Raw genomic sequence first — 24,170 nt, 5'->3', positions numbered from 1 at the left:
GAATTGCACTCCCTCCTTACATGAAAAAGTGGACAGGCTGGAGCAGGTACACATACATCACACATCCTTGCATTCACCTTAGTGAACCTCAGCTGTTGTCTACAAGATCAATTTTCAGAAAGAAATGCCTGTCTGTAATCCAACAGCGATTGTTCTTTTTCCCCATAGAAACAGCTCCTGGTTCAAGCAGGCAGGCAAACATATGCATTCCTTTCACAGTGAAAAGCATGCTCAGTAGTGCTCAGGTAGGCAGGCAACCAGGCATGAAACTGAAAACACTCAAGCACAGACAAAACAAGAACAGGCAAATGCAGTCTCAAGCTACCGAAAAAAAAAAAAAAAAAAAAAAAAAAAAAAAAAAAAAAGGAACAGGTTGAGAGATGAAGATCAGATCTCAGAACAACTCCTACTAATAGTTTTTGAGGTTGTTTTTTTTAATTTTCTCAAAGTGCTAACAGCAAAAGCATGAAGGTAATTAAGTTATCCCAGCACCAACTATATTTCCATTGCTGGAGGAAGGAGTGGAAGCCACAGCATGTAACTCTGCTTAGACTCAAACCCCTCTTCCTCTAATGTGTATGCACAGGGATGGGCTGCAATTCTTGCTGGCAGAGACTGGAGTAGCACTGGGTATCGACCTGGATCTCTTCAGAATTGAGAACCTCACAAAGGCAGCTGAATGAACACTCTGTCATCTGGACATTCATTAAAAAGGAACAATAGGGCATTCTTCTTTTAACAGAGAGCAGGCAAGGGATGATGAGAGCACCTAGATGAATTGGACTAGATGATTCAGAAGAAAGGATTAGAAGAGAACAGGGTCAGGGCACTGCCAGCTTGGGGTCTGCTCAGACTTGAGCAGTAAGCAGTCCTGAGCCTTAAAGATCTCTGACAAGTAATGGCTTTTTGAGTGAAAAGGAGCAGAGTGAACCATTAATTTTGGCACTATCCTTGTCACAAGGCAACAAAGAGGCTGAATTATTTCATAATCTCATTTTCCCCAAGCATACATCCATGTTAAAAGAGGTCTGTATAGACACTTGTGGCAGATTTTCATATATTTAAGGTTTGGAATTCAAGGAAGAATAAGACATGCCTATTCATGGGCAGAAAAGCATAGCATCAGCAAAGGTAAATATGACTGCCAAATGAGCTTATTCACCAACAAATTCACCAACACCTGGCCAGGTGTTATGAGACTCTAGCTCTCCTCAGACTGACCTTCCAGTCTCTATATTTTTCTTTCCAATAAATATCTGGTTTCATGTTAAGTCAGCTCAGCTTATCGATCAAAAGAACACATTTATTTCTGGCAGAGTTAGAAATGCATTTTGGGACTTGAAATTCTGTCTGAAATATCTCTGATTCACATAAAATATATATTACTTCCCTTTTTCTCTTTTTTTTTCTGTCTTGATACTAAATGATTCTTATTTTCATAGAGTTTAGTAGTCCCCCTGGTTTTCTGAATAGGAAGAACAATAGGTAAATGTCTTTTTTTTCCCCCCAGCCCAGGGATAAGACAGTTTCTGTTCGTTTGCTTGTGTTTGTATGTATTTATGTGATAAAGGGCAAATGCGTGTCTCTTGCATGTGTAAATAAATTATTGAGAGAAAATAAGCTAAGAGTTATCTTTTGTTCTGGAAGCTTTTAGAGTACTGTGATATTCTTATCTTGTGCAGAGTAGAGCACGATAATGTCCATTATCCTCTGCAAGATTTGTTTGCAGCTCACACACCAGCCTGGTGTGGTTCCATTGTTTCAGTGGCCCATAAATGTTATCAGAGGCAGCGGTTAGCAAGGGGCATGCAGCTTCTCAGCAGGCAGGTTTTGATATTTAGAAATTTAGTCAAGCCTCCTGATGAGAATTAATGGGAAGTCAGAACACAGAACTGAGAAAAACAGGAGCGGATTTGCAGACCAAAAGATAAAAACTTATGCATTGTCTGGACCTTTGGCCAAACTGGGAAGTAATGGTTCAGAATTGGAGTCCATTTCAGCAGGTTTATTTGTGGTAATATGATCAGTCGGTGACAGTTCACAGCATCTGTACTATTTAGTGAGAGCTAATTTAGAGCTGAGTGAGTAATGGGCTTTTTTGTGATGAATGGTCATCATCAGATGAGGTGTTGTCAATCAGTTAAGGCAAGCATCAGACCCTGTGAAAATGGCCAAGGCTTTTCTCCTGTCTTCCAGGTCTAGTCTATGTGTGAATTGAATTGCGCAGAAGAAATTATATTTGTTATTCTGTTAGACTTCTCCAGGGATTGTCTGTGAGGCCATCGTGCATGTGGGTGTTGATCTCTGAGCTTTGTTCTCAGGGGCATGGAAACAACAAAGAGACAAGCAGTTCAGAAGAATTTGGCAAGCTGTTATTTAACCAACAGTTTTAGTCATGCTGATGAGCCCGAACAGACTCTAGCCCACTCTTCTATAGCAAACACTGGCCTATTTTTTTGCTCATCTGAGCTTTCTCCATGAATGCTCACAGTAACACCATTTCAAAATTCAACAGATCACAATAACATTTAGTTCACTTGCCATCAACTGCTGTACAGCAGATTTAGGGTACCTTGGATGCAGAAATAATGTCTGTTCCAGGACTCTATTGGAGACAAGGAGTCCACAGTCTTTTGAAAGGTAACAAGAAAATTTGGTGCATCAGGAAGCCATCGGGCCAGGTGGGATTGTGGCATAATTCATGTGATGCAACTGAGTTGGGTTTGGTTGTGTAGGTTCAAGCTGAGCCAATTCAAGGGGTCTTCACCAGATTCCCCCATATTCTGGGTTCCAGTTGATACCTGGGCATATTTTGGGTAGGCCAGCTTGTATGTTACAAGCACAACTGTATCCAAGGGGACATTAGAGGTGGAATTTAGCTGCATTCAGGCACTGCTGGGCCTAAGTTAGCCTTATCAGATTTATGTAGCCTGCAGACATAGCTTGGATATTTCTAATACCTTTCACAAATTCAAATTCATTTTCCAAAAATGAAGGCTGGGCTACAGTGTTCAAAAAGAGCTTAAACAGACTTTTTGCAAACACCTCCAACATCCAGTAGCACAGAAATTGTTAGCAGAAATACAATAAAGCTTTATAATGCACAAGGTAAATAAATGCAGTTATTGTGCTACACTAAAGCTGAAGAAGGCCTACAATTAAACGAGAAATGTAATTAAGTGGAATCCAGTAATTCTTTCTTTTTAAAGACAGTCATTTGAGTACTAGATCACATCATCTGCTTCATTTTAAACTCTCACAAAGATAGCACAGAGCAAGAAAGAACATGCTCTTAGTCTAGTCTGTATTTCCATAGTCTCTGAATACGAAATGATAACTCATCAAAATTTGGGGGAAGATAGAGGGAAATTGATAATGACACTGAGCAGAAGTGAAGCTATAATACTGAAGCTAACTGGGCATTTTATCTGGCTTGGATTGGTTAGCATTAGACTTTCTATTGCAAAAATTCTTTTTTGCAGTCTTATAGAATTTTTATTATTATTTGTGCAATGTCCCTAGGAGAGTTAACTAAGTGCTCCATGTACACTCGATAAATATAAAACAGTCTCTCTGTGGGGATTTTAGGTACCTTATGCCTCACAGAAACTCAATGTACAAGAGAAGTCAAGGAAAGAGAGGGGAAATGGAAGTGCAAAGAACTATATTCAGACTGCATATTTCATGGTACTTCAACTCAAAAAAAGCACTGAGAGTCCACCTGCTGTTAAGAGCTGCTGGCTCATTGTGTAATCATAGAATTGCACAAAAAAAAATATTGCTAGAGGTCATATAGTCTGGCCTACTCTAAACAGGACTAACTTTGATGTTGGATCACACTGTTCATGCCCTTTTCCAGTCAAATTCTGAATATATCCAAGGACAGAGACTCCACAGTCTCTCTGATCAACCTGTTGCAGTGTCTGACCACACTCATGGTGACTTTTTTTCCTTTTATTCCATCATGATGTCCCATCTTACAGTTATGTTTGTTAACAATTATGCCTGTGCCTTTGCAAAGTCTGACTCTATCCCCTCTATAAAGGTCCATTTTGGTGCTGTAACTAGACAGTAACTAGATTTTCCATGTGACTGTGGCCAAAAATTTTAAGAAACACGCCTGAGCTTACTCAGTAAGTTACTAGCAGAGGTTGGAATAGCACTCTGTCTGCCCTCTCATCCCATACTTTCTCTCAAGTTTGGCATTTCATACATTTTTGCTTGGATTTGCTTAACTGAAGATGCCTTTGCAATGTGCCTCTGTCCAAGGGACATAAAAACCAATGTCAATCGCAGCCTCACCTTCTGGCTTGCAGACTCTGCAGGCCCCAGCAGTCATTGTGCCATTCCTTACACCAACATGAATAGCACATCTGTATTCCTACTGGGTATGTGAGTAAACCATTGTCCAGGAGCTTCATTTGGTGCCTTTAGCTCACATCATAGTTTTTCATTTCTCAGGGGCTGGCTGTAGGTTCTTTTATGACATGAGTAACAGTTACAAAGAGATGCATCTCAGATCATGAAAGAAATCCCACTGCATACTGTTATCAGCCTAAAATAATTGTTCCAAATGTTTAAGAGGCAGCATTTCTTTTCACTAAAGTATTGTTTGCCGAAGAAAAATCATTTGAGCTGAGCACTGATGAGCACATAGGCTGTTTTGTAATTGAAGCTGTGTTTTATGTCTTTTTCTCTTATAATTTTGGCAAGTAGAGGAATAATAAGAAACTATTTCATTCTGTGGGCAACAAATTATGAACATGTATCATTTTATGTTGACTATGCTAACATCAGTTTGCAGAACCTTTTTTTACCGTTCCTTGGTAAGCAATCCCATTTTGGACTTAACTACATTGTGAGGTAGTTTGTGAGCTAGTGGTGATTAGAATCCTTAGAAATGCCCAGTAAGATACCTCACAGTAAAAATTTCCAGTCCGGTGTGTAAAACAGGTTTGAACTGTTTCTCCATAACAGTTAGCACATACTGATATGAAACTTGAGCATGACCTGATTTACAGATAATCCTTTACAGCAGCATCATAAAAATGTAAACTGAGCATGTAAACTGAAAAGGAAAGGTAGAAGAGCATGTGTATCTTAATAGACTAAGTACAAGAAATACTGAAGTACATATTCCATTTCTTAAGGCAGTATAATAATAAAAATTGCAATAAAGAGAAAAAAAAGTAGAATATGTTTAGACTAGAAATGACCTGTCAACTTTAACTATAAACCAAAAATAAAGTCAGAAGTATCATTTCTAACACCAGGCATTGGGTACTCCAACCTCAAGTTTCAGACTTTTTTATAAAAAGCAAATATATTTATTAGACTGACCAAAAGTCTGACCAAAGGTGTACAAGATACATGAACGTATAAATGCTCAAGTCCGTATATACTGTCAGGTTAATAAAATAAAAATTGAAAATAAAGGAACAATAATAACATTCTGTGCACCTCAGAGAAAAAGGCAGGTTTAATTTATGTACTACTGATCTTGTCAGAAGATATTTTTTTGTATTGGCAATTGGAAATGGACTCTGAGGTACTACAAAGAAGCACCATCATTGGCCACTGAGTATCTTGATCACTGCTTCTGAAAACACAAATGTATGGACTGAGATTCATCTCTTTTAACTTTTAGCTGCCCACAGTCAAAACTCTTTAGTTTACTTATGCTTTCAGATGGTTATGACAAAGAATAAGCCACCTTGAAATTTTTGGAGATGGCTTAATGATGCATTGAGAGATCTCTGACCCAAATTCTCATCACAGTTTCTCAAAGTGATGTGAATCCAAGTGACAGTCTATACAGTCACACATCATATGTCCCACTATTCCAACAACAGAATTCCCATTACAAAGCAGCATCTGCAGAAAACATCTGAGCCCCAATGTGTATTTAACTCCTATTCAGGTTTTTTCCTCCATTCAGCTTGAACCCTTGTTTCTTCCCCCTTCTGCTAAGGTTTTTGGAGCATAGCTGTCACCTTCATCTCTGTCTATAAGCATGCATCAGTATCACTGCACAAATAATAAATCTTTATCACTAGTATTAGGGAACTTACTTTCTATCTTATTTGAAAAGCTCCTGATGGCAGGGGTTCACTTGCAGTTTTAAACTCACTGTCCCTTTTTCTGCAGTAATGGCTCACTGATCCCAGTGGGTATTCACTGCATTAAATGAGGTTAGAACTCTTTCTACAGTGTTCATTTAAGGCTACAGTACAAGAAAACTTTCTTTGTAACTACCTTGACAGTCGTCTTCACTAAGGAGCCCTACTTTAGGTTCCCTGTCATTTAATTTTAAAACTCTAATTAATATAGAACATATTTTTAAATTGAAAGTCAAAGGAGACTTTATCTCCAAAGCTTAAGAACACACTTAACAGAAAGTTGCATTTGTTGATCACTGTGGAATAATCTTCCCACTAAATTTCAACTCAAAATTGGTTTTCATAGTTTCTGGTTTCTCATAGTGCTTACAGACATCTTTTGCATTTAAATCCTGCAAGTTCATGTGCAAATTGTTTTTGAAGAAAGCAGGTTATAATCAGTAGTTTTAGCCCTATCCCACCTCCTGCTGATTTGAAAGAGTATTATGGGTCTAATCCTCCTCTTGCTAATTCAATGAATAAGATCCAGCAGTACACGTATGAACAGGCACATTGCCTTTACATTAGCTTCAGACAAGAAGCTAATTTCTTCTTAAGCTCTTTCTTCTTAAGCTGTTCTTGCGTTCCTCAAATACTGCAGATAGAATCTGGACTTAAGGTTTTAGGCTATTCTTTATAGAAGAAGGACAAAAAAAATTGTGTTAAACTCCCTGACTGCTACCTTGAGACCTTGACAGACTAGGATAACAAAAATAGCTGCAACAGCAGCAAGGTAAAAATGATAGTCTGTAAATGGAAGACAAAGATTTTTGAATGCAGTACTCACTGAAAAATGAAGATTTTGTTGTGTTTTTTTTGTTGTTTGTTTGTTTGTTTGTTTGTTTTGCTTTATGTGATACCACTCAGCTTTTGGTGACAACTACCTCGTAGCCCTTGTGCACAACAGCTCAGATGAGTAAGAAGGGCTGGATATAATGCAGTAGATGACCTCCCACAAATTCAGCCTTCTTGTTGGAATGGAATAAAATAAGTATCAAAGTAATTGCATCTGACATATCCAAATGGTTTCTGGAAAGAACAGTGTTTATCACAGTGGTTGTTTTACATCATATTCTGATTTATTTTTCAAGGAATAAATTATATAGGTTTATTTACTTATGAAGGCTTTTGCTTTTTTTGTTTTTGTTTTCTTTTGAGGATTAAGTAAATCTGTTCAGTCTCTTAGCTACAAGTTAAAGTGCATCAATTACTTGTATTGTCACTTTTTTGTTCTGAGCAAATATTTCCATGGGAAACTCTTCTCTTTAGCCCTTTGTACTTCATTCCCTCTGTGAGGTTTTCTTCATGTTGGTGACACAGATTTATATGAAAGCAGGATCCCAAAGGTTGTAGGCCATGGTCCTATAAACTGAAATCTGAGGTCGAATGACTGGATAGTAGTTCTTATGAAGGAGATGATCAAAGATTATGAGACTGATAGAGCATTTTTATTCTGGGGAGAGAACAAAGCAAAGTGTAGTAACATAAAATCAGAATGAAGTAATATAATAACCAGAGCTGCTCAGATCTCCTCTGATTATTGATACAGATAGGAATTGCTGATAATTCCCAAAGCAGCTCCCATTAATTTGGTCTTTTATTTTCTCTCTTGTGAGAGTTGACCTCCTGTGGGTTTTTCTCTGTTCATTCCCACTCCTCCTGAGCAGGAACAAGCTGGCAATATACCTGCATGACTACTTGTTGAAGACATAATTTTGGCAGCATGAAGTAAGGATGTTCTGTTTACTAAGGCAAATGCATTTAGTAGTTAATACAGATGAGCACATTAGAGAAAGGGAGGTCTGGAGAGATTACTCAATCAGCTATTATCTGACATATAAGCTTGTGATAGAACAGTTTTGAGTAAAAAAGAAAAGAAAATTCTTAATATTTACAATCAAATTTGCCCTACTCTGGCAGCAATGAAAAATAGTTTATTGGCTTCTTAGCTGTCTAATACCCAGAACCGATCTATTCTCTTTGGTACGAGCAACTCTTGAGTTCTAACAGTCTAAGTTCACCAGCAGGGCAAGGGGATTGTCGAGAATGCACGAGAGGAAAAGCCAGTAAGTATGAAAGGAGACCGGGTAATAAGACTGTGTGATTATATAGCCTCAGATGCTTAAAATATTTTTACTGTATCTGTGGAAATTAATAATAATTCATTTTTTGTAGTGCTATTAAGAATCATGAGCATGGATCTGAAAAAGAAGATGAGGATGTTTTTGTCCACTGCTGTGCATTTTACCTGCAGCAGTGGAGTAAATTCTGCCCTAACTACATTCTCCCATTTTTCCCACTTGGCTCTAACCAACCTGTTACTTTAAAAAGAGTTCTTCTAATGCAGCTGTAGAGGAGGGTAGGGTACGTAAAGAAAGACACAGCAGAGAATCAAGGAAAACCTCTGCTGTGATACTGGATGGAGTTAAGCAGGGTGCAGGAAACCAGTGCAATTTTGAGAGGAGATCATGTTCTGAAAACAGATAGGAGAAAATGGAGTGGTCTCTTGTAGAAGGTAAATTAATAGGCATTATACAAATTACCTCACTAAGTAATGTACATCTTCATCACAAGAAACAGCGTTAACACTAGCAACCATGTATCAGTGGGGTTCTCTCCACAATCAGATAGAGGTTATGATCCAAATCACAAAAATCAGATACTTACAGCTGAGAGTGAATGCTCATAAAAGAATCCCTATGGCAGTAAGTGAAACTGTTGTTAGCAGAAAGAGGCCAGAATGTCATCCTCATCAGATGTTATACCTCACTTGAAAAAATTGCTCTTGAAAAAAATTGAATGCTGCTTTTCAGACTACAGTGACCCATTGTGGTAAATCTCTGGGCTAAAAGCCAGTGTTAAGAGTTCTTTCAGAAACTCTCATCTCTGATAGGAGAAGTCACTTCTGGAGGTATGCATGGATAACATGACATAATATCCACAGCAATGACATACAGCCATGCATGTCCCCCTTCAGTCTCTCATACAACACAACAGCTCAAGGCCAGTTGGTCATTTCTGCATCCATTACATTGACATGCAACTTTATACAGACTGGAAAATTAGTGGGCAATCACCAGGCAACCCCATCCGGTCCATAGAATAGCATATCACAGAATCATAGAATCATGGAATGGTTTGGACTGAAAGGGACCTTAAAGATCACCTAGTTCTAATCCCCTTGCTATAAGCAGTGATACCTCCCACTAGACCAGGCTGCTCAAAGCCCCATCCAGCCTGGCCTTGAATGCTTCCAGGGAGAGGGCATCCACAACCTCTCTGGGCAACCTGCTCCATTGTCTCACCACCCTCACGGTAAAGAATTTCTTCCTAACATCTAGTGTAAATCTATCCTCTTCCAGTTTACAGCCATTCCTCCTTGTCCTGTCACTACATGCCCTTATAAAAAGTCCCTCCCCAGATACCCTGTAGGCCTCTTCAGGTACTGGAAGGCTGCCATGACATCCTCCCGAAGCCTTCTCTTACCTAGACTGAAATCCCCAATTCTCTGAGTTTGTCCTCATAAGGGAGCTTCTCCAGTCCTCTGATCATTTTTGTGACCCTCTTCTGGACCCTCTCCAATAGTCCAATGTCCTTCTTGTGTTGGGGGCCCAAAAACTGGACACAGTACTCCAGTTGGAGCCTCATGAAAGCAGAGTAGAGGGGCAGAATCACCTCCCTCAACCTGCTGGTCACACTTCTCTTGATGCGACCCAGGATACGGTTGGCCTTCTGGACTACAAGTGAAGTTCTCTGTGGTATATCATCATTTTGTATCAGGACTGCTACACTGGCTCTCTCCTCTTTCATATGCCAGCTCCATCCCCAAAGCTGTGCAGTTGTAATGTGGACACACACAAAAAAAAAAAAAGAACCTATAATAAGAAAGTCAAGGAAAAAAGAAAGGAAACCAGTATTCAACACACTGCAAACAAACCTAACAGCAAAAAAAGGACAGAAGAGCTGCTATATAAAAGTCTCTAGAAAGAGATTTATACTCAGTGAGAAGCAGAACTAATTTAAAATGCGTAAAAAGGAGAGGGTTTGGCAGTCCTCATTAAATTGTGCCTGTTGTTATAGAGATAAAAGAAACACAGTTTGAACCAAAAGAAGAAGAAATTTAAAATCCAAGGACAAAATTTTCAGTGAGTGGCAAAGGCAAAATTAAGTACAAGGACTGTCAGATATCAGTGAGAGCTTCTGATTGATTCTGACAAACAAAAAGATAAACACATTGAATACATTTGAACTTCAAGTGGAGACAGGTAGAAGCTGTTAGATTATCCTCTGATGTTGCAGTGGAATTTGAGGTCAAGCTGGAGAGAAGATCAGGAAATAATCTTTCAGCTATGGTCAGAAGGCTGATCAGGAGAAGCTTTATTTGCTTAGTTATTATTTATATCAAGGGGTCCAAACACAACCTGCAAGGCTAAGATAAATGATCTGCAGTATATTGCTTTTATAGCATTTTCAATTAAAAAATGGGTTTCTAAACATTCACAGGAGTCAGAGGAAACCGGTGTGTGGTTCAAAATGCTCAGGAATCACTGGGGATAAGCAGAAGGAGCCCTTATTTGCAGCACAGAGATCATTACCAGAAAGGTAATTTTTTTGGTGCTTTCATACTGATGTCTGATATACCACAGCATTTCTCTGAGCATGACACACAACCTTAGGAAGGAGAAAAAATTACAGTGGAGGCACAATATTAATGATTCCAAAAGTCTCGTGTCACAACCCCGAACAGTGCAGCATCTAATTATTAGGCATAATGATTTGCATGTAGACTGTGCCAAATAATGACAGGAGAATTAGACACCTAAAAATGGAGTCTGTCCTCTGGGGAAGGTCAGTATAAAGCAATTGGTAGGAAAAAAAATAAGTGTAGTGCTGTGGGACTGAATTTTTATTTGCTTGCAGAATCCAAATCCGTGCTGCAAGGAGGTCTGTATTGACCAGGAATACACACTGAACCGTCATCTTAAATGAAACAGGTGTGCCAAAACCTGAAGAAGGGAGAGGATAGGGTAAGACTATTCTTCCGAAACCCAGGGAAAATCACAGAATCACAGAAACACCAAGGTTGGAAAAGACCTATAAGATCATCCTGTCCAACCGTCCACCTATCACCAATAGTTCTCATTAAACCATGTCCCTCAGTACAACATCTAAATGTTCCTTAAACATTTCTGGGGTCAGTGACTCCACCACCTCCCTGGGCAGCCCATTCCAGCCTGACCTCTCCTTTGTAAAAGTAGTATTTCCTAACATCCAGCCTGAATCTCCCCTGGCGCAGCTTGAAGCCATTCCCTCTCGTCCTACCACCAGTTACACGAGAGAAGAGGCCGACCCCCAGCTCACTGCAACCTCCCTTCAGGTAGTTATAGAGAGCAATAAGGTCTCCCCTGAGCCTCCTCTTCTCCAGACTGAACAATCCCAGCTCCTTCAGCCGCCCCTCATAAGGCCTGTGCTGCAGACCCCTCACCAGCTTTGTTGCCCTTTGAACCCGCTCCAGGGCCTCAATGTCTTTCTTGCAGTGAGGGGCCCAAAACTGGACACAGTACTCGAGGTGCGGCCTCACCAGAGCTGAGTACAGGGCGACAATCACTTCCCTGTTCCTGCTCGCAACACTGTTTCTGATGCAAGCCAGGATGCCATTGGCCTTCTTGGCCACTGCTGGCTCATGTTCAGCTGAGTATTAATCAATACCCCCAGGTCCATTTCCTCTACACCGTCTTCCAGCCACTCTGCCCCAAGCCTGTAGCGTTGCCTGGGGTTGTTGTGGCCAAAGCGCAGGACTCGGCATTTGGTCTTATTGAACCTCATCCCATTGGCTTCAGCCCAGCTATCCAGCCTGTCCAGATCCCTCTTTAGGGCCTCGCTACCCCCAGGCAGATCGACACTTCCAGCCAACTTGGTGTCATCTGCAAACTTACTGAGGGTGGACTCAATGCCCTCATCCAGATCATCAATAAAGATATTGAAGAGGACAGGCCCCAGCACTGACCCCTGGGGAACATTGCTCGTGACCGGTCACCAGCTGGATTTAGTTCCATTCAAAATGATGTTAACTCTAAATTTTAGCCTTGATGTTTAGTGCAAGCCATGCTGGAGAGCTAGGATCAGAAACATTTTCTGTCATGAAGGGTTTGACTATCCATGAAAGTTCCAGTCTCCAAAAGCTTTACCTAGTGTTGGCAGGTAAAGTATTTCTCTCTGTCATCACTTGCTAATAAAAATTATTCAGTCAAAAAATTTGCAAGACTTCTTATAGCTGTAGTTTGATGATTTTGAACAGCATCAAATCTGAGACTTGGTTTTCTGAATATTTCGATCTTTTATGAACACAGCCTGAACAGGAAGCGATTGAGAAAAATCTCTCTCCAGCATTCTCTTTAGCTAGATTTCTTGAGCATGGAGCAATAACAGTCATGTCTCTCTGGGCAAAAAGTCTCACATGACTTTCACAATTCCTAACTTTTACCATTGGCCATCTGGCATATTGTCCACAAAGCTCGAGAACACTGTAGTGAGTAGCTCACACAGGCTTTTTGGTTTCTTTGCAAGGATATATAACTGTGCTCAGCTGAAATGAATTACTCTGTGAGGAAACTTCAAGAGGATTGAATGCTATAGCACTTCCTCCTTCTCTTAAGGTTTGGGGAGGTGGGTGATGATTTAGCACTGATGGAAAGCTGACTTGGAAAGAGTCTTGAGTGAGCTCAGAAAGGATTTTTGTTTTTCTAGACCAGAAGTACATGAATTGTTTCATTTTGCTGGAAAAAATCCCTGAAAATTGGGAAAGAATAAAAAAGACAGTTAGACCAAGGGGAAAAAAATAGCAAATACTCTATTTTCGCTGATAACTTCCATTCGTATGTTTTATCAAGTATTTTCTAAATAGTAAGGCACAAAGTAGTCATGAAAGAGAAAAGAGCTGAATTTCAGAGTCAAAATAACAGTAGAAGCTTTCAGGAAAAAATTACTCTTCTGACTATAAGATTGAAAGGGACACTAAGATCTTGGACTGTGATTAATCTTCCTGTGCACAGATGAAACATGTTTTTACTACCTTAAAGGGGAAGTTTAGGTTTAGCCTTATCAAAGTATTATCCATATATATTTATGTGTCTGTGAATATGTGCATGAAAATATATGTGATTAGTTTTTATTCTTGTTTTAACAGATGTACTTCTAGCATTAAGGAACAATTAGCTAAAGCATTTGGTCTTTGCCCTAGAACCCTAAAAACTTAGGTCAATAGCGGTGTTGCACCGACACAAACTATTTTGTGTTTCTCAGCTTGTTTGAAGGATTGTAAAAATAATAGTGGTCCATTGGTATTTGTGTTGACCAGTACTGAAGATGGCACAAAAGACTTCTGAAATGAGGTGAAAATCTTTAAGATAAAACAGAAGCAAGGATAAAGAGGATTCTGATTACTTTTAAAGAGAAGAAAGTATTTCTGTTTATCACTTCAAGAAAACTTTTGAAATAGTTTGACTTTCAGTATTTTTAATGTATTAAACTCCAGCTAATGGGACTAAATGCATGGAAGTTAAACTAGCATGTTTTTTTTAAGTTACAAGCAAAAGTGTGACAACAAGCCTGTGCTGAGAACAGGGTACTGTTAGTAGTTTGCTGGAAAAAAAAAGCAGCATATGAAATACCAGGTTTGGTGGAAACCATCCCTAGATCTTGGTGTGCTCATTAGAGCACTGGACAGACCTAATGCTAGCAGTGGCTGAACTCACCATTTCTTCCTTCAGATTCACTTGAGCAGCTGGGTTTGATTGCTAAATGAAATCAGCTCACCGATCCCTGTGTTGTGCCCAGTAGCTGTCACAAAAAATAGGCAAGGCTCTCCTTGCAGACTTCCACAGTACATTTCTAGTGTTAATGTGATTTATGCTTGGCACGCTGATGGCTAATATATACTCAAGAAACTTGGGGATGGATTGGAAGATAAATGCTTTGCTTGGACTTTGCTGCTATTTAACACAAATATTGCATCTGAAAGAAAATCTGTAGGATAAATTAATTACATAACATTTTCAGCAATATTTCTGGGATGAAAGAAGAACACTGGACACCGGCTGTACCTGAGCATTCCACTAATAGGAAAATTCTCACTCACCTCCAGTGAGGGAAGGCCACATATCAAAACATGCCCTTGGGCATCAAAAACATTCCATTGGAATATGAATCTAAAGCTGTGTTTCATGGCACAATCCTAATTTTAGTAACTATGCTGAGAAATGTTACTAAACGGAAGAATTGAATGAGCTTTTTTCTAAGTTTTCTGAAGTGTCTGAGGGAACAAAGAACCTACATAAACCACGGCAGGGGGAGATGATCAGTAGCTGCCTTTGGAATCATTTCCCAGGGAGGGTGTTTCAAGCCATAGCCTGCCCTGCTGGGAATTAATGGAGCCTGCACTCTTTTTACAGACAAGTTGGTGCAGTCAGAGAAGCCCACGTTGCTCTGGTTTACTACTACTTGTAATGTGGGTTCTTTATTTGGTCTTTACAATGTGCTATGGCCAGAGCCTCACTTGAAGGCATTGCCTATCATTCATTCCTAACTTTTAATGCAAAGAGTGGCTAGAGATATTAGTGGTTTTAGAGGTGGAACTTTTTATGTTCTGATGTTAATGGCTCAAGTAGGGATTTCTGGAAACTCTCTCTATTCCATTGTATTTGTACCAGTGTGTGGAAGATGTTGATTATCCAGTGTTGTTAATCCTGGTTTCTATTTTTCCACGGCATCTAAAAAAACTGCCTCTTAACTTTGTATTCTTTTTTAGTTCTGTTCTCCTAAAAAAGGGTTTTCAGAAAGAATAAAGAAGGAGGAAAAAAAAAGGGGAGAAAAAACAGAAAAAGTGAATTCACAGGAAAAATATGTATTTCTTTTACCCTAAGTGTTTGAACAAATCTAGGAGTATCTTTTCTTTTTCTGAATAGCAGGGGGGCTGGATGATGCCATTTCAATGGTTGTTTTGTAAAGATTTTATCATGACAGGCATCACAACTCCCATGCTGTGCCAATAGCCTAGCAGCTCTGTTTTCTGTCAGTGATAGACATCTAGGATATAAAACAAAATACCAGCCCCAGCAATATTAAGTTTTGGACAAATAGATAACAGGAATAAGAAATCACATATTAATGTGAATAATAATGAATTATTGTCCAAGCTGGCACCTGAAAAATAAGCTATTCTGAACTTGCTCATACCTCTTCTTTGAAAACTGTAGTTCTGGTCTTGTTTTCTTTTAAATAATATAGAAGAATTTGGAAAAAAAAAAAAAATAGAAAAGGGGAAACGGTATGAGCAAAATAGGGAGTAGATTCTGCATAAGCAGAGCAGGACTTGCCTGTTTAGGAAAGACTTAAAGAGAAGAGGTGTGAAATCACAGGTACCAGGAGCAGGGTGGCTGGAGATCACACACCAGCTGCTTTGTCAAATACAAGGACCTGCCTGGGGACATCATATGGAGCAAGGAATTGCCATCAGAAGAGTCAAAAGCAGGCCAAGGACAGCTGACTGAGTAACTGCCTGGGTGCTAAAAATCTGCATGGATTCAAGGGGACAAAATAAATTGTGTTGAAATGCATTAAGAATAACTAACTATAAAGAAATTTCAAATAGCACAAAAAGCACCAGAGGTGTAAATGTCTGGAGGCTGGAAGAGCATTCAGGGATATTATTGTGTATTTACTGTATTTTTTCCACATATGTTTATTTGCTTAAGGTTAAGAGACTGAATGCTAGTCTAGATGAAGCTTTGATCTGATCTGCTACTGGCGATTTCTTTGTTCATCTCTGAACTTTGAAAGAGCTGGCTAATCCAACCAGACTAAATAAGCACTGTGTCATAGATTCTTAGGAGCAAAAACTTTGGAATATTTAGTTTTAAGTAAGTTGGAATTGTGGTAGTGAAGATTGTTTGATCCCAGAAAATGCAAAGCAACTGAGTGACAGAAGAAAAATATAATCTTCTTTTATCATTTTTACCATCATCAGACCATTTGATGACTATTATTCCCAGTTCGTCTGTCAGCTATACTAAGCATGAATAATTACCCAGCAAAGCATTTCTTCGCTGCTTATCACTGTGGGACTTAAAGACTTGAAATTCTGAAGTAATACAACAAAGTCATAAATGAAATCTATGTTAATTAGAGATATTATTCTTAGGACTCTAGATGGTTTTAGGAAATGAAGACTTTTTACATACCTTCTCCTCTCCACTATGCTTTCTTAACCAAATAAAGAGTTTTGTCTTATTCTTCCAAATCAAGCTCTGGATCATTTCAGATTCACATGCAGCGGCATTTTAAAAATACTGTTCACTTCTAAGCTGCAGTTTAGATACTTTTCAAATTGCAAATGAACAAGTTGATTCCTTAAGGCAACACAGCTGAAATCTTTATTTAGATATTCCACTTAAACTTATCACCACTAACATTTGAAATTATCTGTTGTTGCCTATAATGTTGAAATAAATGACTAATCTGAGTCAACTTGCCAGCATTTAGTCACCAAGCAGCTTGGAAGCTCCAGGGAACCGCTTCAAAACAATTTTCAACACCTCCTTAGACAAGGACGCCATTTTGCAATTGTGGGATATAATTTGACATCTCTATGATGTTAATTTCTTCTGCACTTCTTTTTCTACTCTCAAAATGGTTAGTTTCTGTTCTTGACTGATGGTCTTTTTCCCAACAGTCTCAGTGTTAAAATGCATAACTAACATTTGCTCTCTGCCAAAGCCTATCTGCATAGTCCTAGAGTCTGTCTGTGAAGCAGGTTGAGATCTGTTTGTTCACATGTGCATAGAAGTACAAGGGTGGTGTTAAACAGCTGCTCTTTTCCAAAGGAGACACTGGCAGATTAACTGATGAGTATTATTCATGCAGCAGAAGGCTTGGGCTCTGTTCACAGGCTCAGGTACACATGGGATGACAAGGACACCAGCCCTTCCCACAGTAGCCTGTTGCAACAAGGTAGGTCATGTGAAGGTCCATTGGCCTGAAAACTCTGAAAATGCCCCATTATGCCCTATAAGCGATGGCCAATGGATTGTAGGAACCACAGTAATTTAGGTAGTACTACGAAGGGCACTTTGCAAATTTTGCATTGCGAATAATTTTTCTGCTATGCCCCTCTTCTTTTCATCAAAATTGTCTGATCCATTCCAAAATATTCTCTTTCTCCTTTAAAAAAAAAAAAAAAAACTCATTTTTTCTTCTGAAAAGTGAAGGGAAAAATAAAATTCACCACCAAAAAATCCTGCACCTCAGTAGTATGTCTGTTCAGGTGTTCAGGTGTAACAGACATATTGGAAGTCAGCTGAGCTGTAGCCCTCTGTAGCCCTAGTAATGTAAATAACTACCATACATCATTAAGCAGAGATTGCACTTCTGTGGTGCTTTGCAGCTGCTCATGAGCAGGTAGGATGTTAACTTTCCCCATGGAGTGAGGGAGACATGACAAAAAGGAAACACAAAGACATTTTTTATCTTCTCATATTTAATATTTTACAGTAAAGGAAAACAGAAGGATATTAGTCATCTGGATCTTGACTGCAAGAAGCTAAGACTGTTTCTATGGGCAGGTCTTTTAAGTTTCCCATGCAAGAGTTTTTTTGTTTTTTTTTTTTTATGACCTCTAAATACTAATTCCCACCTCAGCAAATCTGCTTAAGCTTCTTGGATGAAAGCCCTAGTGCACATGCAAAAATCCCTGTATTTCATTGGAAACCTTATATTTCAGAACCACAAACTCAGCCAGGTGCAGGGGCAGTAGTGTGTCACCATCCAGAGGGACTCTGCTCCTGCAGTCTGAAAAGCCCAGGAGCATGGCTGCTCTTGAGAAGCAGATGTGCTCTTCATCATTCATGAATGATCATTCTGGCTGGTGCCTGCAGCAGCATTCTAGACCCCAGAGGAGACCACGTCCATCAGTACTGAGCAGAAGAGTGGGCTGTTGCAACAGAGGGCCCTTCACAGCAGTAAAAGCAGCCAGAAAGATTATTTGTAATTCCATTCAGAATCTCCCCAGGTTGGAATAAAATTTGGAATAATGTGTGTAATGTTTCACATCTCATACCTAACAGCAATATTTTGTATTATTAGAAATTATTTGTCCAAAATCATTAGGCTATTTTAAGACCTAGGTAAGGCTGCGAATTCATCATGATTATTGTTAGTGTCAGAAAGGCTGGGAGTTAGTTTTCTTTCTTTCTCCCCTGTGCTGGAGCTTACATGCATGCCTGATGGAGTGGCTGGCTGCCTAAATGCAAGGGCCGATGAGCAGCTGTGTGATCTCGGTGGAGAGTCCTGCAGAGCGGCCTCTGGGGTTCAGCCTGAGGCTGTTGGAGAGGAGGGAAGTGCCATCAGCTGGGATGGGAAGCCAGAGGGCAGGTGCACAATCCCACAGAGGTGAGTGGCCAGCAACCCTGTCAAGCAACTGGAAGAGGAGAGAATATGCCCTGTCCTGGGAATGGGGAGGAAGCAGGGAACTAACAGGGCTGAAGGAAAAAGCTCAGGTTGCCAGCATTGTATTAATCATCTCCAGTGCCAAAAGCTGGAGCTCTACCTGCATGACATGCCAAATCCCCTGGGAAACATGGCTGTCAGCCACACAGGTGGAAAAATATGCAGCTCTGGCTTCTAATTAGATGGTTTTGTTTCCATGGGTCTTCTACTGTTTTCATTGTTCTTTGACAATACTTTCCCTTGTTTTTAAAATAAATATTGCCAGGTTAATTTAACGACTTTTTGTTGGTGTTTTTTTTGTTGTTGTTGTTGTTTGTTTGTTTGTTTTTTTCTTTACAACCCATTATTTTGTGATATGTTTTACATGCTTGGAAATAAAAATGTTACCAGCTTTCCCTCTTCAGCAAATAAGATGGGAGCAGACAACGGACCTCAATCAACGTAATGGTTGTAAAAGAATGTAAATGAATTCGTAAGAGGTGGGAGAGGGCAGAAGTATTTGCAACATGCATTAAAAATGGTTTTAGGTATTTGCATTTAATTTTAATGGTGTTTATGCCCCCTAGTGCCAGAAAGCGCTATTGCACCTCGTTGTTCCGAATATTGACAAGCTTACTTTTCACGTCAGTCAAAATTATTTGATCTTTGTAAAAATGCACATCCTCGATTTATTTTTACTATATATCTCCTGCAATTTGAGAATTTATCTGCTGAGATTATTGGATGTTTGGGGATTTTCTGCCTATGGTAAATGATTACAAATTTGCATTTCTAGTCTCTGAAGTGCATATAAAATAATCACTACATGGAAATAGAAATATTCTTTTGATTATTTTACCCTCCAGAATACATTTGATTTTCATTTGAAAAAGAATGACTCCTGAGTTCAAACAAACAGACATTTAAAAAGCAGCAGTATCATTCTCATTCATAAAGATTGTTAAAGGAAAGACCTCTGCTCAGGGAAAAATGGCTGAAGGGTATGAGATGTTTCAAATAATGACAGATCTTCTGTCTTAGATTGAACAAGAAAAAAAAAAAAAAAGCAGTCATCATTAGACTCAGTAATAAGACAAATATCTGAAGATGAGAGAAATACTGATTCAGATTTTTTGAATTCTCAGTATGCAACATTGGGTGTATTATGCTCAACAGTTAGAAAAGCAGTGGCAGGTGGGCATCTGTAGGTTAGCTCTGAGGTAGTAATATTTTGGGGTACAGAATGGGCATTTGTAATTCTAAATACATCCATTTTTCCCAAGCTCCTACAAAGCCCACCCTTCTGTGTGTGGTTCAATCTGCATTTCAAGCCTCCACATCTGTCATGCAAAGCTATAAGAAATCATGCCCCTGTTGCTCAGGTTAAAGATCCAGTGTTTATTTTCAAGACTTGCTGTCTTCACTTCCAATATAGAATTAAATATGCAGACGTGTTCTATTGCCTGTTGAATACAAACAAGTGGGACAAACATACATTCCATTAAATCCATCCATCTAGTCTATCCCTTAGTGAACGGAGAGCCATGGACTGAAGCAGTAGCACATGTCTGACCTGTCTGGACTATGTCCAGTAAAACCAATGCATTAATTTGATCACATAGTTTCTGACTTGTGATTTGATAAAACTTGACTGACATATCTAGTTTGTCACATCCTTTTCACTTCCTTTTTTGGGTAATGTTGAACGCCTCTGACAGATAACACGGATAAACATGGCATCTCTTTTTCCTCACTTCATCCAGGGTTTACAATATTGTGATGACACTTTTGATGTTGCAAAATTAGATTGTCAGTAGAAATCATAAATGCCCAAAGACCAACATGGGCTTTGGCCACAATGAGACATAAATGGAACAGACTATATATAAAGCTATGAAAAGATTGATTGAAACTTGGGAAAAAAACCCAAAACACTTACAGGAGAATATGTTTGCAGTTACAGTCCAAATAGCAGGGAGACAAGCATAGTAATTCTACATAAAACCCTGAAATAATTTCCTTTTGAGAAGTTTCTCTATGAAAATTTCCTAGTAAAATTCCATGTTTGTTGTGTTTCCATCACTGAAGAGATCAGATTTGTGGCAAAAATCAACATTTGTCTTACAGATCAAGTGTAATTTTTCCACTTTGAAATACAAGAACCACAAAGCTAAATCTAAAATTTGAGTTACTTTTGTGCAGATTTTCCAAGGAAAGTTACAAATGAAGTGAAAGGAGAAATTTTCCCTTCGTTTTCTGTCATCCACTTCCATCGATGATACTCACTGATATACGAAGTACAACTAAAGGTAAAATTTAACCAGCAGGAGGAATTTCAATAACAATTTTAGTCATGCTGCTGCTAGACTAAAATCTGTGCCACTGTCCCAAGGGAGAGCAAGGCTAGTCAGGGTAGTAAAATCTCCTTTAGTGAGTGAACATATTTCTCATGCAGTACAGGTAGAGTAATGTCTTGGCAGTCACATTTTCTGAACGTAATTTTATCTAAACCTCCCGAAAACTGTTTATCAACAAGAGAAAAACTAATTATGTTCGGGTTATTAAAGATGTGAAAAGCATTATTAGCACTAAACAGTGGACAAACAGCATTACTTTTGGAAAATGTCACTGTAGTACAATTCACTCAAGCTGAAAAACAAATAAAAGCAAGTTATTTCAAAATAGGTGATACATCCATTTACCTTTCATTTTGCTCAGAAATGATGAAAAACATTGTAAAATACCTTCACATATCAAACAACTTTTTTTTTGTTGTTTTGTTTAATTCCATAACACTGAAATACCATGAAAACCTGTCTCCTCATATTCCAAAGTAGGTCACACATAAATAGTGAAATTTTGGAGATATATCTGCTATAATTCCCATCACCATGCCTAAAACATCAGTTTGTGGTTAATTCACCTAATTATGGTGTCACATATTCAGCAGGGTGGTATAACCCTGAGCAACTTCAAACCAAATTAGAGCTAGAAATGCCTTCAGTCCACAGCAGCTATTGGTGGCAATATAGGCTTATGACGGTTCAGCACTTTCACATTTCAAGTGATAATTTTAGTTATCTAAATATAGGCTTAGTAATCTAGTTTGATAGGTCTGTCCTAATAGTACTAGATGTGTATAAATTTTGTATTTCAAGTTCTGATTGCGTCAAGTGTGTGTAAATATATCCTGCCTTCTGAATAGCTTTCTGTTGATACATTTCAATTCAATTTCTGAAAATACTTGGGTCACAGCCTAAAGGAAGAAGCAAAGCACTGACAGTCCCTGTAACCCAATAATGTTTACCACTGGTCTTATCCTAGGCCTTCCCTTCTAAGCAAACTTCTGGCCACCCATCACACCCAGGTGCTCACAGTGCAGCATGGGGGTGCTGGGCAGACCCTCCAGCCCACAGCAGCCCTGTGCTTCTACTCATTCACCACTGCTGAAAAAAGCTGGGTGCAGTAGTCAGGTGTCAGGGATCCCATTCAGCAAAGGGACCTCGAAAAGCTAATTGTCCACCCGTGTGCCCAACAGTTGTATGTGTATCAACCTCTGAGAACAACTGGTTGGCTTAGGAAGAGAAGCACCAAAAGTATCCTTTGTTGTAAGGCACAAATGTTAATAGCTTAGTAAAGCTCTCTTTCCAGTGTTCTTTATTTTATACATCCTGTAATTGAGACAACCTGTAGCATTAACTTAGAAGATGGTTTCTATTACATGATGTCATTTTATCCACTCCTGCATGTCACAATATCAGCAATTATCAACACTGAAATTCCGAGGGGGTGACTATTCTATCAGTACAAATATTAATATACTTTTCTCCTTGAATGTTTTACACCTGGGCATGCCTTATAAAGCAGCTAAACATTTATTTTACACAACATAGCCACGGTCAATAAACTAAGACTTGGCCATCTATATTATGTCTGCCTGGATGAACCTTATTTGAATCTTTGAGTTAAATACCCTCTTCTTATCTTACAAAATTCAAGTCATTCATCTTCACCCACAAGGTGATATATGATCTCCTTCACACACAGGCTGAGCTCTCGTTGCTAGAAAGTGTTCTCTAACCATGGTTAGACAGTCCCTCATCTCATGATTATGAACACAATTTGGACCATGTAATTTGAAGACTCCACCCTAACTTCTCTGTTTATCTTTCTAGTTCCTGCTGAACTGCTTTTCTTTTCCAGATAGCACTCTCCAAATATTGTCCCTCCTGCAGTTTTATTTCTTACCTTTTTTCATACTGTTGTAAACTCTGCAGTAGAAAATATGCTGCATCTCTGTACACAAAGACGTGCTACAATCTATGTTTATTAATAGTTTAAAACTCAGTTGAAACAGAATGGTACTTGCAGGTAATGTATCTCTTTATTAAACTCTGTAGTATGTAATTACATCCTTGTCCTATACAATATGGCAGTCTACAAAGTGCAAATAGCTGATATCCCTTAATAAGCTGTCACGGGAATCCCTCTACATACTTCTCAGCACCGCTATGAGAAATATTAAATAGTTGCTGGAAAAAACCAATATCCAGGATCATAAAGAAATGTGGTAAATTCCAGCCCTAGTAATTCTGAACACTGTCAGGATTTGCAGTTCAGGTTTCTTTGATTGTTTGCATTTGTGGCTTGAGTTTGCTTTTGGCTACATGGAAAAATGTTTAGACTATAGAAGGGACCTCTGGAGGTCAGATATTCTAGCCTCTCACTCAAAGAAGTCCTATCAACAACAATAGATTAGGTCAGACGTATTTCTGTTCAGCCAAGTCTTGAAAATCTCCAAGGATAAGAAGTTCATGATCTCCTGGGCTGCCTGTTCCAAAATACACTGCCCTCCTAAATGAAAGCTCTATATCAGCTTAGTGAGAATATAGATTATCAGCTTGACATCTAACTTACCAAGTGATCTCCCATGGATCTCCTCAGTGGAAAGCAGTAAGTTCTTCAATCAAACAAACAGAGTAAGGACTTTGACCCTGAGAATTTTTCCATAGGCAGGTCTGTCTTCATCGCAGTAGAGTCACCTTGGGAAGACTTGAGCAGCTAAAACACAAATGCTCACAGTTGATCAACAGGATACCAAACATTACCTTAAAATTAAAAAAAAAAAAATGCATGCCCAGCTCTAGGCTTGCTGTGTAAAAAATGGATGTGTGTAAAATATTATATCCATCAAGCATTATTTGCAAGAGAATTAAAATCTATTGTGCAATTAATTTATCTTAAGATTTAATACTTAAAAAAGATTTTGTCTTTGCTAAGGGTTTTATTTTCTTTAAACCAGATATGGTGACATGGTGCCGAAGACAATAGCTGGCAAGATTTTTGGTTCAATATGCTCCTTAAGTGGGGTCTTAGTGATTGCTCTGCCAGTTCCTGTAATTGTCTCCAACTTCAGCCGTATCTACCACCAGAACCAACGAGCAGACAAGCGCAGGGCACAAAAGGTGAGCTTCTCAATTTTTTGCCTTTTGATACTGACAGTAGCTTAAAAGTAAATTTTTATGTGTCTCA

The 24,170-nt window shown here is 38.9% G+C and overlaps 1 protein-coding gene across 2 annotated transcripts in view; it reads left to right on the top strand.

Moving 5' to 3' along the window:
- The window catches only part of KCND2 (potassium voltage-gated channel subfamily D member 2), a 263,531-nt gene that overhangs the window by 223,526 nt on the left and 15,835 nt on the right, over positions 1 to 24,170 (top strand). For both annotated transcript variants that reach the window (XM_090137145.1, XM_090137139.1), the window contains exon 3: positions 23,941 to 24,103. In XM_090137145.1, coding sequence (XP_089993271.1) covers positions 23,941 to 24,103 — 163 coding nt within the window. The remainder of the gene's footprint in view (positions 1 to 23,940; positions 24,104 to 24,170) is intronic.

The sequence above is a fragment of the Phasianus colchicus genome, chromosome 1 (assembly GCF_987193195.1).
Source record: "Phasianus colchicus chromosome 1, bPhaCol1.hap1.1, whole genome shotgun sequence".
In the NCBI taxonomy this organism is placed as follows: Eukaryota; Metazoa; Chordata; class Aves; order Galliformes; family Phasianidae; genus Phasianus; species Phasianus colchicus.
Note: the sequence above shows the minus strand (reverse complement) of the source record. Positions and strands in the feature narration are given on the sequence as shown.